This window comes from Semicossyphus pulcher, unplaced genomic scaffold (assembly GCF_022749685.1).
Source record: "Semicossyphus pulcher isolate SPU_LCO1_2020_fin unplaced genomic scaffold, fSemPul1.0.p SCAF_1, whole genome shotgun sequence".
Lineage (NCBI taxonomy): Eukaryota > Metazoa > Chordata > Actinopteri > Labriformes > Labridae > Semicossyphus > Semicossyphus pulcher.
Genome location: NW_027211603.1, coordinates 9,692,016 through 9,705,796, shown reverse-complemented (window position 1 = coordinate 9,705,796; position 13,781 = coordinate 9,692,016). Strand labels below are relative to the sequence as shown.

The 13,781-nt window shown below is 44.7% G+C and overlaps 1 protein-coding gene across 5 annotated transcripts in view; it reads right to left on the bottom strand.

Moving 5' to 3' along the window:
- dmxl2 (Dmx-like 2) overlaps positions 1-13,781 on the bottom strand; it is a 45,510-nt gene that overhangs the window by 22,085 nt on the left and 9,644 nt on the right. For 3 of the 5 annotated variants that reach the window (XM_069681043.1, XM_069682391.1, XM_069683114.1), the window contains exons 7-25: positions 13,550-13,722; positions 11,816-11,996; positions 11,512-11,692; positions 10,960-11,178; positions 10,604-10,875; positions 8,675-8,938; positions 8,304-8,533; positions 7,910-8,115; positions 7,525-7,646; positions 6,060-6,149; positions 5,826-5,934; positions 5,622-5,741; positions 5,237-5,464; positions 4,685-4,971; positions 2,710-2,882; positions 1,966-2,611; positions 1,423-1,752; positions 1,219-1,338; positions 284-419 (exon numbers count right to left, since the gene is read on the bottom strand). In XM_069681043.1, coding sequence (XP_069537144.1) covers positions 284-419; positions 1,219-1,338; positions 1,423-1,752; positions 1,966-2,611; positions 2,710-2,882; positions 4,685-4,971; positions 5,237-5,464; positions 5,622-5,741; positions 5,826-5,934; positions 6,060-6,149; positions 7,525-7,646; positions 7,910-8,115; positions 8,304-8,533; positions 8,675-8,938; positions 10,604-10,875; positions 10,960-11,178; positions 11,512-11,692; positions 11,816-11,996; positions 13,550-13,722 — 4,087 coding nt within the window. The remainder of the gene's footprint in view (positions 1-283; positions 420-1,218; positions 1,339-1,422; positions 1,753-1,965; positions 2,612-2,709; positions 2,883-4,684; positions 4,972-5,236; positions 5,465-5,621; positions 5,742-5,825; positions 5,935-6,059; positions 6,150-7,524; positions 7,647-7,909; positions 8,116-8,303; positions 8,534-8,674; positions 8,939-10,603; positions 10,876-10,959; positions 11,179-11,511; positions 11,693-11,815; positions 11,997-13,549; positions 13,723-13,781) is intronic. The other 2 variants (XM_069681720.1, XM_069683876.1) reach the window with 1 other exon arrangement.

Genomic DNA, 13,781 nt, shown 5'->3' with positions numbered 1-13,781 from the left:
TTTCATGTACTTGAAAGAACTTGAATCAATCAAGGTTACAATTTTAAACCAGAGAGGTTGGATTATCAGGGGTTACTGCCACATACGTAGATGTGCGCTTTAATCAACACTTAAAATGGTAAAAAAAAAACTAAAAGGTTTAAATTCAGCAAACCAGGATATTTTATTAGGGCAGTACAAGACAGAAAAATCTCTAATTCCAGTAAACCTTATTGCAATATGATATATGTACTCTATGTAATGTTATCTGAAATACATATGACATGTGATATCATATACTGACCTGTGTATTGTTGATCAGTGGAGCTGGCGACCTCTGCACTAGTGGTTGCGACAGTATCAGCCAAAGCCACCAAGAACATCTGCTCGAGTCGGGTCAGTCCGGGCAGGCTGGAGTGCATGAGGTGACTGGATAAAACCTGGACACACAAAGGAGTAAATGCTTGAACACGTGACTCAGGTAAGATTGTGGCCGACCCCTCTCACCCCAGTCACAGTCTCTTTGAGACCCTCTACTCCAGCAAGAGGCTGCGGTCCATCAGGACCAAAACCTCACAACACAGGAACAGTTTCTTCTCCTCTGCTGTTTTACTTCTGTGTTATCAGATTCCTTGTATGTGTAAACCTAAATCTTCTGATTCTGAGATCACAGGAGGGAAAGTATTGCAATAATGATGTTGTAAAGATGTACTGATTTATGATGGTTGTCATTTGCTAAATATCAGCTTATCATTAGTTTGAAGTTGCAAAAATTCTACAATAATGAACACACCCCAAATGACACAACACTGTGATATAACAGGATTATTATTAATGGTAAATGGACTGTACTTATATAGCACTTCTCTAGTCTAGCGACCACTCAATGCTGCTTTTACACGACATGTCACATTCACACACTGATGGCAGTGGCTGCTATATTAACTGCCCAACTGTCAATCATTGCTTGCCCAAGGATACTTCAACAAGTAGAGGGAGCTGGGGATCGAACCACTAACCTTCTGATTGAAAGACGACTGACTACCACTGACTACAGCCACCCCCATGCAGATTTGCTTGTAATTACCATGTGATTAATGTGGTTCCCAATGCTACCTTTGCAGAAACGTATCACGATGTTGTAAATGTGGTTAACTACATACAACCATGTTGATGATGACCTTATATTACTATGGTTTTGCAGCCTCATTCTACCACTTCTAAAATAGGCAGCAATACCTGAGCATGCTCGGGTCCAAAGTAGGTCGGTCCATATTGAGACAGGTTGATAACTCGCGACTTCTTCTCTGGTTTGTCAGTGGCAAAGTTCACAAAGTCATCAGTTGTAACTGTTGGCACCTGCAAACACAGGAGGAAAGGAGTAAATAGTACAGCGGACTGCACCTTTAACAACAGAATCAGAGCTCTTTTAACTCTACATACCTGGAACAGATCTGAATACTGGTCCTCTTTGGACTGATGGGCTCCCTCGCCATCAGACGCCTTAGTTCCCTTAGCAGCCTCTTCCGCTCCCTTGTACGAGGTGTCCAGGTCAGCCAACATGAGGGAATAAAGAGGCAGGGGAGGGATGGAGTTGATCTCTGTGTAGTCCCTGCCCCCGTCGCGGCCTGCCACGATGGTGTCCTTCGCCGTGCTGCCAGTCACGCTGATGGTCCGGGAGAGATGTCTCCTGGCTCCGCCCTCACCTGCCTCCACATCCCTCACCACAGCCACTTCCCCGGCGATACACTTCACCAGGTGAGCGAGGATGGCCTGATGTACGGAAAAACGGGAAATAGAGTGTGAAATACATGAGCTAAGTCACCACATATTCCTGTTTATTTGTTTGACAGTGTCTGTGGAAATCTTTCTTTTCAGTTATTAAAGATGGTCCTGAAAGGGTTTATTGTCTTAAAATAAATCAATAGGATCTTTAAATAACCATTTTTGCAATTTATGGCGTCTCTGAATGAGGCAGAAACTCACCTTGGCGCGGCGAACCTTGCCCAGGTCCATGAGTTCCAGCAGCTGGGTTGGATGGTACTGTGGTAACGTCGGGGACAGGGAGTGAGCCGCCTCAAACAGTCCCCCTTCCTGAAGTCCTGCTGGGGCTCGAAGGGCCTCGTCCACTGCAGTATTCCCTTCAAACACACTCTTCGACCTGGCCCTTCCCTCAAAGACTGAACCTGTTGTTTGACCTCCAGCAATGTCCGCACATGAGAGGTTGCCCTCGTCTCCCTCACCGGGCTTCTTGTCCTGATGCCACTGAGCGTACACGTGCATTTCACAGTCCATGCCCACCACCAGGATGCCGTCCCTCACCCAGGACAGGGAGACCGGCAGAGACGGTGTGCCGTCCACGGAGGACAGGAGGTCCACGGTCCGCAGCAGGATCCAGCGTGAGCGGATGCCCTGTTTGATGCTGCCCCCTAGAGGGAGGGTGATGACAGCAACCCCCTCCTTGCTGCTCGTCTGCTCATTGACCATGCCGGAGATGCGGCCGTACATGAGAATGTTTGATCCGACTCCCATAGTGAGAATGTGAGATCCATCCTCCTTTGACAGCCAGTCCAGGTGGACGTAGTGCTTGATGTTGGGAGAGCTATGATCTCTTGTCATATACAGGTCGGACCTGGCAGGCAAAGAATTATTCATTTATGTCAACTATACTGTTAAACATACACTGGCTGACTATATATGACACAAACACACAAGCAGTGCCCTCTTTACCTGCTGTAGACAAAGAGGTTGGAGTCCACGCTGACTCTTGGATCCAGGGTTGACGTGGGTCTGGTGAAGTCGTCCAGATGGAGAGTTTGCTCTAAAACCCACTCTGAGCCTCCGGTGGACTCGCACTCATAGATCGACACATGCATGGAGAAGTCCTCTCCACATCCCTGCAGCTGAAGACAAGAGGAGTGTTTTCTTTAGAGGTCCCCTTTTCTCCTAGAACATGTCAAATCTGAAAATACTGGAGACACTTTAAAGCCTGAGTTTCCCAGACATTGATTTATTTGTGGCGGCCAGCCACAATATCAACATTGACCGTCACATATTGATTTTACGTTTTTTTGCTGTTTAAAATGGGTTAAATCTTGTTTCATTGTGTAGCAGCACGAAGTGCATTGATTTGCTCAGACCCTCCTTGCCCTGCACTCGCTCTCTTTCACAAATACACAATACCGTCTGACTCGGAGTGCACAGAGAAAGGGCTATTCACAAAGCACAATCACACGCATGAAGAAGGATTGTTGTTGGCTTCTCCCCAAGGAGGAGACGGCTGGCTGAATTCCTGAATAGAATCTATCCAGGGTTCTCCCATGTTTATTATCATGAACACCAAAATGGATGCATTCAAGTTCACTCGGATAGGCTGGTCTATGTTATCAAAACACTAGAGACCAAGGTAACTACGGATGCACGATATTATCGGCATTTTATCGGTATCTGCAGATTATGGCTTGATAATGACATATTTGCAGGTATATCATTTTTCTGCCGATGTTTTCCGCAGATAAAACAACACTTTAATTCTGCCTTAATGCTCGATGATTCCCTAAAAAAGCTTGACGTAATGCTACGACATTAACTCTGCCCTGCCTGCACCACGCCTCTTCCGTCAAGCGTGAAGAAGGGTGCAAGATGCCTGCGGTGTGGCAGTTTTTCAAAGTTTCCGAGACGGACAGCAAGGTTGCTACGGTTGCTCAGCATCGGTCATGCGAGGAAGGGCCAAAGTTGTATGAATATTACAGTTTTATTTCAAAGAAAAGAAAGTTTAAGTAGTTTCTTATATTGCCCAGTTATTGTGTACATTTTATAAACTGTTATTTCTGCATCTGCCAGTGGCCCACTACAATAAGAGTAGGCATGATATCAATTCCACACCAGGGGACACTTGATGTTCTCTGCATTTAGGTGGAAAAAACATGTGCCTAATATATCAGAAATCAAAATCGGCATAGAGGATTGGAAAATATCGGCATATCGGCAAAAAATCCAATCGTGCATCCCTAAAAGTAACTAGCAAGCATGTGAGGAGCCAAGCCGGTAAGGATAGCTTTTACTTAGTACTTGCAGAGGAGCACCTTATATGGGTATTTTGATAAATCATTTAATAAAGGGCGGTTGTGACTTCCTGCCAGCCATCCTTTCCTCAAGTCAGCAACACACACCAACACACAATGAAATTGTGGCAGAAACACACTAACCCAGGCGTGCTGTAATCACAAAGCGAAGTGATCTGGGCTCATAAAAATAGCACACTGGTGCCGGCACGGACCTCTATCCTGTATCACATCATTAAATACACTGAAAACCCAGACGGCTATATGTAGACCTCATTTCAGTTTGAGTTCAATGGCATCAAGCTCTGCATACTTCAAATGCAGTAGCTACAGGGTGGGGAATTAGATAATAAGAAAGCCAGGTCTTATCACTTCCTCTGCACTAATGGCTAAGGACTTTCAATACACATTTAAAACACACTGCACTGTATGATGCAAAGTGTATGTTTATCTTATCTAGTTCCTCCCTCACCGTTCTCTGCTGCACATAAATATGTATTCATATGCTGATGTATGGGAGGATCCAGACACTACAGCTGAATAATATTTATTCACTGCATTTACATTTTTATTGTAAATTTCCATCTCAGGGTGCCAAAGGTTAATGAATTCTTACACTACAGACACTTCAAATTTCCTACCTGTCCTTGTCGTGGCTTTTTAAAGGCCACAGCGAGCCTGCCGATGTAGGAGCAGGAGACGGCTACGGGCCGCCCTAACACGCTCACAGCACTGTTGTTGTCCTCCTCCTCATTCATCAGGACCCAGGGCTCCCAGCGGTACGCCCGGTTGTCTCTGTCATCCTCGCTAAACCCTTCATCTCCCTCCACAGCGCAGCGCCAGAACCGCACGCGAGAGTCAGAGCAGGTTGTAACAATCAGGTACGGAGCCAGGCACACGGGGTAGATGGAGGAGGAGCTCAGATGACCTAGAAGAAGGAGAAGGAGGTATGACTAATAGTTTCATGCAGTGTTATTGAAAAGCTTGTAGACGTGCTCTGGAATTTCATGCTCTAACCAGATTTCTTGCTTTAACACGGCAAATTACAGGATGAAAGCCAAATAAACAGAAGCACATTTCTTATTGCGTCACCTGGTAAACCTTGGTAAAAATGGATGCTTACACATTGTTTTTAATATTGGAAAACAACATAGTGTGAGTCATATGTGCAACAACTGTGTGCACATCCTAACCTGCAGAGGGGGTTGCCCTGGTAACCTCCACCCCGTGGGGCAGGTCGAGCCGCTTGCTGTACACCAGCTTGGAACTGAGGATGAGTTTGCTGGCTGATTGCAAGTTGGCCGTGGAGGCTGACCGTGGCAGGGGTCTGATGGGTGACGTCTCTGGAGACGAGTCAGGATTCACAGCCTGATTGGGAACCATGAGCTGGCTCTGGAAGCTGAAATCTGGGCTCGGCTCATCTGTGAACAGAGGCGCAGGAATATTTTAGCTCAGCAGAGGCACTTTGATGTAGATAAAATGGCTTCATATTAAAAATTCATGCTGGCATGCTTATTAATGTCAAGACATCTTCAACTTGTGCCTATAGCTGCACAGTTATGTGCACTCTACACTTACCAACACAGGCCTGCACAGATTTTAGGTGCAGGTGCCACATCTGCAGAACAGAGTTCCTGTTGAGATCCTTTTCTATCACCACCAGGAAGAACTTCTCAGAGAATGGGGCAGGCTGGTAATCTGAATATAGTGAAATAACATTATTATCTTAAAGTATAAAGGAAACAGATCCACACAGAATTTTAACTCAGCAGTGAGGTATACCTTCACCACAGGGGAAGGCCGGTGTGAATGCTTCTGGTTCATTGTGAGGCTTGTAACCTAGAATGAAGTCCTCTTGGAAGACATGCAGCAGCTGGGTGTTGGCTCCACACTGGATTCACACAAGGAGATACCATCAAACAGGATACTATGTGTATCGATCAGAGCGTTTCAGGATTTTAAGCACCATATTTCAGTGACTGTAGTGGGTGTGAAAAACACAGAGGAGCTCCTAACCTGGTTTGTAATGACGTCCAATTCTATGATGCATCCAGGTCTGGCTGTGGACTGCTGGCTCACAATGTTGAACACTTCGCCCACCAGTTTCTAAACAGAGACATGCATGGAAGATGGTAAACTATCCCATTTTGTGAACTGCAATTGAAAGCAAAAGAATGGTGAATATTGTTGGGCATTTGGACTACAGGGAAACGTGGGCTGGCAGATAGAAAAATTAGCTATATGAAGAACATTGCCACGTTTCTAACCAATGTGAGATCTGTGTGCCTGATGTAGATGCTGCGGTTTTGTTCCGTGCTTTGGTAACATCTCTATATAGCAGAGCAGACAACAAGCCTGCTTGGTTCTTAAGACCCACAGTTTGAGACATTAAGGGTGCTTTCACACCTGACAGCTTCGGCCTTCCAGAATTTACTTGGAAAGTCCTGTTTGGACAAGTGAGAACACGCGTTCGAACTCTGGTGCAGACCAAACCACCGGACCATGGTCGGCCAGAAAAGACGGGACTTGGTCTGTTTACAAACGAACCACGGTCTAGTTCGATTCAGGTGAAAACAGAATTGGACATAAATTAGGACCTAATCGAAATGTAGAATCTGTAGATAGGGACGTGGATTTCCGGGACAGCAAGTCTGTTTGTAGTTCGCTTGTAGTCCGAGTAATCTTGACCAATCACGTATCAGCAGGCTGTGCGCATGCAGGAAAAACAGCTCGTGTGGAGAGCAAAAGCAGACCGTAATCTACTATAATGACATCCCAGCTCTTGTTAATCTCTTTAAACAGACATCTGCATGCGAACAGCTAACATCCTGTTCTAGATCTAAAATTCAACTTGAGATAAATTCCCTTGACGCTGTGTCACAGAAGCCGTTCAGCGTTCAGATTTCCCGACTCGTCGTCAGACTATAGCTGATGGGATCCGAAATTGATTAGGACCTAATATAGGAAGCAAACTAAAAAACTGTGCATTGTGGGTTATTAACGATGTTCACACTTGCAGAGACAGCCAGGCAGCAAGATGAGTAAAGAACAGACGTGGAGGAGCAACAAGGAAATAGAAATGTGGGCTGACCAAACAATTTCACAAATGCTTGTGGAAACGCACGAGAACACGGAGGTATTCAAACCTTTCAGTGAAAAAAACTCAGACAACAAGACATTAAAGTCCGCCATCATGTTGAGTGTGATTTAGCGTGCTCTTTCTTTGATTACTTCAAGGAGTTTGCCCACGAGGAAATTCTGACCAATCAGAGAGCAGCTCCCTCGCGGGTAAAAGCTCCCGTGTGAACACAAACCGAGGTAAAATACCACATTGTAACAATTTGGTCTTTGATTTGGTTCAAACAAACAGACTTTAGGTGTGAAAGCACCCTAAGACTCAGATGCATAATATTCCTGAGTGTCTAAACCGAAATGATCACATCCCAATGACCACTAACGTGTTGAGTGTGTGTCCACTCACAGACGTTTCAGGATCCGACAGCTCATCGAGTAGTTTTCTGGCATCCACCACAGCTTGATAGAGACGCAGGTTTTTGCCATCTGATGCCACGAAGCAGGCGCTGGCACTGTTGCAGTAAGTTCCTGAGGGACATACCACATGAGTTTGTAGCACTTGACAACTGTATACGATTGGAGGTAAGCTCTTCAGTGACCATTATATAATGAGTGTTTTATTTAGCAGGGTTTTGTCCTGACAAGTGAACCAAATATCAAATTGCCCTATGAGCAAAGCAGATGCTCGTATGCTGCACTGTTACATTTAATCTCTTGACAGTTATTTAATCATGACAAGAATGACTCTGCACAGAATGTACATCTATATTTAAAATGCACGGTGTTCTTACCAAGTACAGAGCTGGGTACGAGCGTAGGCAGCCAAGCAACATTGCTGAAGGCGGAGGTGTGCAGGGAGTTGATACGGGCCAGTTCAGAGACCCCTCCAGTGCAGGACAGGGGTCCAATGTGGTCCACCCTCCACAGGATCAGCTCACTGTAGATAGCGTTGGGGTCATGGAAGGTCCTTGTAGCTGCATTGCGAAGCTGCTTTCTGCTAATGGAAAAGTAATGTTGTTAGAACTCATGTTCCATGCAGAGGGAAACAGAACCGTCACTTTTGAGAGCATGTCACAGTGTGTTAAAATAAGCAGCATCTGTGGCCTTTCAAACCATGTGCTCTATTGACTGTTATGTAAAATTGCCGTCTCCCTTCTCTCTCTCAACTTTCACTGTGCTTCGTACCGAGGAAGTCCCTTTGGTAGGGGAAAGGTAGGGGGCTGCTCTCCCTCCAGGCTGCCTGGAGCTGAGGGCGGGGTGAGCAGGGCATTATGGTGAGAGGAGGTCAGCAGCAGAGGCAGCACTGTGTGGCAGGCTTGGTCGTTCAGATGGAAGCGGTGGCCACAGTACCGGAACTTATGAGATACGGTCAGAACGTTGGAGAAGGCAGAGCGCTCAGCAAATGTCACTGCCCACTGCAAGACAGAGGGGAGAAAAAAAACCTCACTGAGAGCTGGGAAGGATGAATACACAAGGATTTAAATTAAACCCTGGGTCAACAGTGATAAAAAAAAAAATAGTGCACCCCAAGCTCAAAATCTCCCCAAATCTTTTACCTGGTTCAGAGATCCGTCAACATGCTTTGAGACCATCATAACAGCAGGACTGATGCCGGGGTGAGGGCTGGGAAAGGAGGTCAGGGCAGGGGAACCCAGGCCTGCTGAGAGTGAAGCAGAGTGGGACACACGTGCGACCATCCTCCCCTGCTCCCCCGACCCGGCACTCTCAGTCAAAGTGCAGGCGTACATCAGGATGTTCTTACTCAGCGAGTTAGCATCACCGGTAGGAAAAGCCACTGGAATACGAGAGGAGAAGGACACCTGGAGGGAGAGACGGAGAGGAATAAAAACATTAGAAACACAAACACTCATCACAAGTCTTTAGTGCTTTAGCTCTATGGAGACCTAATTAGCAATTTATACAACGCAATGTCATCATGGAGCTCATCAGCAGCAACATTAACAATAAGCTATTTGGCTTGCTTGTGTATACTTACAACTATACAATAAACACATACAGATTACTGCATAATTCATGCATAAATCTTCACTGTGTACAGTATATGATATAATAATATGCACTACAATATGGACAATATATGTACAAAGCATTACAAAGCTCTTATTACACATTGCCTGTGTGTGCGGTCTCTTATTTTAATCTGATGATGAAATCAGATATGTGATCGAATACAGTTCTGCATCACTGCAGTCCATGCAAATGGATCACAAGTAAGGACATGCGAAGTGCTGTGTGAACTTTTTTGTAGCGATACCCTCAGCAGATCTTATCTGGGCCAATCCTGGCATATTTTAAAGGATCAGCATCAGCTAGAAGTACTCTACTGTGTTTTGTCCTCCTCAGCCTGCTTGTGTCGCAGCGCCGCTCTCCTTAAAGGAAGCTGGGTGCGACAGTATGAGCAGCATCTCGCTGCATATCAAGGTGAAAATTACAGTGTTTGAATGTTAAAAATATTTGGGCGCACCAGTAAGGGGAAACTAATTTCAGACTGGGGAAAGAGAAATAGACAAATTCACTACATTCTAACACCTTATGAAAAAACCCTGTTAAAGTTGAATTTATATCTGATAAATATTTTAAATGGGACATCTTTACATAACATGAGAATGTAATATAACACACACACACACACTACATTTCCAAACATAAAATTGAAGTTGTAATCTCAAAGATTTCAGTTTCGTTCTCTTTAGCAGCACCTATGGTGATAAACGGTAATTGCGCGAGCACACTTCCTAGATATCCAGACAGTGCTGCATGTGTGACGTCCACGGTTGGCTCCGGTTGTAACGCTGGATTTCCCTCGCTGACGGTCGCTTTCCTTTTTAGACTGTTTGCTTCATCTGAGCGTCCAATTTGTTTCCCTTTCTTTGGATTTTCACTTATTGTTGAAGTTGTATCTGTAGTCATCGATCTTTTCTTTGTTTGTTCAGCCATAGTAGATTACTGTTTACTTGCAACACATGCAGAGACTGAAAAAGCAGCCGCTTAGCTCCGCCTACCCTCTCTGGCAGACCAACCACTGCTGGGTGATGGAAAACGCGTCACTAGGTTTCCATCAGTGGGCCATAGGCTCAATCACCATTGTGTTACCTCATTCGGCGATAGATAGTGACTTAACAGACATTTATTTAAATTAAAATCTTGGAGACTAGCACTTTTAGTATAAAATACTTTTATGAACCATGACATTGCAAAGTCTGAACAGCCCACATGCAAAGAGGAGTGAGTCTCCTTCGGCAGAATAAAATACTCGCAATCTTACATAACACTGGGGGAGTGCTGAGTCACCTTACATTTCACACAAAGTTAAACTACAGCCAAACTGCTGCTATTGTGTGCACGAGTGTCTGAGTGAGAAAGTGATTCACTACTGAAATTGAAAGCACAACATTTACAATTTGGAAAAATATTTCTCACTTGCCTGTTGAAATCACGAGCGATAAAAAGGAGTTTCTGCCCACCTGAACCTGTCTGAAGATGCCCTGGTTGAATTCGTCTAGGTACTTCACGTGCCAAACCAGGAATGATCCATCAGCAGGGTGGATGGTGAACAGCATGTCTGGGCTCTTGTTCCACTCTGTGATCAGGGTCTCCATCTTCCTCTCGAGCAGCATGGAGGGCAAAGGCATGCTGGAGCTGGATCCTGGGGAGGACGCCTTGGTGCTTCCCTGCTCCCCCGGCTCACCCTCCTCACCCTGCTCTGATGAGGCTTTGTCAGACATCTCGTCCAGATCTAGAGAGCCAGAAAACAAAGCGCTGTTACAACAGGAAGTTGCTTTTAAACTAGGGAATGTGTGTGACCGGTTTTAAGTCGTACCAAAGTCAAACTTCATTGGGGATCCTTCAGGATCCAGGGGGTCCTCAGTCGTCTGCTCCAGCTGCTGTTCAGAGAACTTACGGAGCTGCAGCATAAAGAGGTCCATGGAGGAGGTGAAACTGAGGTCCTTGTTGTTGAGCCAGTGAACCACAAAGCCTCCACCACCAGAGCCATCATCTGGGTTGAACACTGCAGACTCAGCCAGAATGGATGGGATATCTGAAAGAGGAAAGGGATGAAAGAAGAGAAGCAAAGGTTAAATAAAATATTACTGAAGCTTGGACTGGACTCACAGCAGTGCTGAATGTCATGCTCACTGATGTGATTCATTTATTTCCAGTCACAGAAGCCATTTCTGCTGTATCACTCTGTTACACATATGCAAACCAGTCCTGCTTTTAGATATCCGTCTGTTATGGTTTGTGGTTATTTTATTACTTCATTAAGTCTAAAAATACAAGCTACATCCAAAACCTTTGTTTTTAAAGACACAGTTTGCATTTATATTGTGCTGACAAATTCTATGAGCCAGTTCCACTAAAGACACCCTACCTGTGTTGGGGTTAATACTGGCTGAGATATGGAAGTGACAGAGGGCGTTGGCGTGATGAGCGATGTGGCGGTGAGTGTGTGCGTCCTGTGTGCCAAGCTGAGAGGGCAGCAGCTCGCTGTGTGCCACCAGAGCAGAGGACCGTCGACGGCCCCGGCGCAGATGCTTCAGGTGGTGGATTGACTGATCAAGCAAAGTGCAGGAATAAACACAGGAGAATGTTATTACTTTATCAAATAAATATTCATGTTGAATGTGCTTTTATTAATCTTTTCTGGGAAGATCTGATGGTTTAAGTAAGTATACCTCCAAAGCATGCTGTATCTTGTCCTTATTTCCTGCCAGGCCTGGCAGGCTGGAGCTGAAGGAGTGTGTGTTCTCAGAGATCTGTCCACCAAGCAGGCTGTCTTCCGGTAGCAGGGTCTCCGACCACAGCCTACACACACCATCCTCGCAGGATGTGAGCAGCACATTGCACACCGAACCCCTAGATCAAAAAGAGGAGAACGTTAGTCTTACACAATCAGGACTTACATTATTTTAAGTCAATCTGTCAAATATTTTGACCTTTAAAATTTTAAATCAAAATACATTGTGGAATATTCTGGAATTAAGCGTTTAGTGTCCAGAAAATACATTATTCTGTTATATTACTGCACGACATGTTGGGCTGTATGAGCAGTTGTTTGTGGCTTCACAACCGGTCATTAATTAATTTCTAAAAAACCCAACGCATCTGACAACGCCCACTTTGGACACGATTCATTGTACTCAAAAGAAAAAAAGATAATACAGTGGGTGTGCATGTGGGAGGAATACAATTTACAATCTCCAGAATCTCAGCGCATGAGAGGAAATGACCAGAGTAGTCCCTGTTCTGAAAGCCAATAAGACATTACAAATTCACACAGAACAGCTGAACGGTGTAAATGGTCTTGTAGAATACAAATAGAAAATTCGCCTGGTAACTTCACAGATGCTGTAATAAACATGAACTTTTGCTTGAGGAGGAAAGAAGGGCAGAAGGAAAATAAAAGAGAGACTGCATTAAATTGATGAAATGACTGATTCTGTCAGTGGAACAGCCAAACAGAGAGCTGCCTCTCACTGGCTGCTCCCACCAGTGATTTTACTTTTTTTAATCTGCCAAAAAGCTATGGATAAGTGCGACCAGTGCAAACCAGCTTCATGTCTTGCAGTCTGCACGCTTTGTGTGTGAGGGCTCTAGCAGAAGTTATTTGAAAGTCAGTAACACTGGAATTGGATGATGTTCTAATAAAACTACAATGACAGGCTTAACACCAGACTGTGTGAACTTTAAGTCACAGTCAAGGGCACAGAAAGAGCTGACTGCTTGCATTGGAGAACATCACTGTAAACTTACCACAGCAGTGTAGCAGATATTCAAATACTACATTTTTTAATGTTACAACTTCAAATTCTTCTTAAAATACTAAAATATCTAGACAGGAATCACAGACAGGGGAAGTCCTGCTGGAACAGATGAATCACAAAAACTTTGCTTTTCTCTCGTGCCTTTGGCTGTTAGTTTGTTGTTGTTGCTCTTGTGTGTGTGTGTGTGTGTGTGTGTGTGTGTGTGTGTGTGTGTGTGTGTGTATGGACTTGTGTGGGTTCCCTACTGTGTTCCTGGTGTAAACCTGTCTGTGTACTCTAATAGCGATAGGTCTGGGAGCGTAAGACCTGCACTTGTATGTGTATATGTGTGTGTGTGTGTGTGTGTATTGAATGGATTGGTGCAAGGTCCTTTTATAAATGTCTTTTAACTTGTATTTTTGTGTTTCCGGATTCTTTTGTGTACTTTGTATTTTATTTCATTTTATTTGTGTTTGTTTGTCTTTATCTTGAAAAGCACATTGAGTTCACATTTGTATGAAATGTGCTATGCAAATAAGATTGAATTGAATTCTCAGGGCCAAAAAGATTCTATCACACATTTCATCACAAGCATGTGCTTGTCTTTCTTGCCACCCTAACTGTGTGATTGTTTGTGTGTGTGTGTGTGTGTGTGTGTTTTCTTACTTGGGCATGAACTTGCTCGTCTTCCTCCAGGACATGCCAGTGAGCGAGCGAGGGTGGGCCAGGTAAACGAAGGAGAAGTGAACGAGGGGAGACTTTTTATCTGAGGGGTCCTGGACCACCACTGCAGAGCGCCAGCCCGTGGTGGGGTACCACACCTTGAGTAAACAGTCATCCTGTATATGCAAACACATGCATGATCATACAAAATATACTTACAGACCTTACAATAACA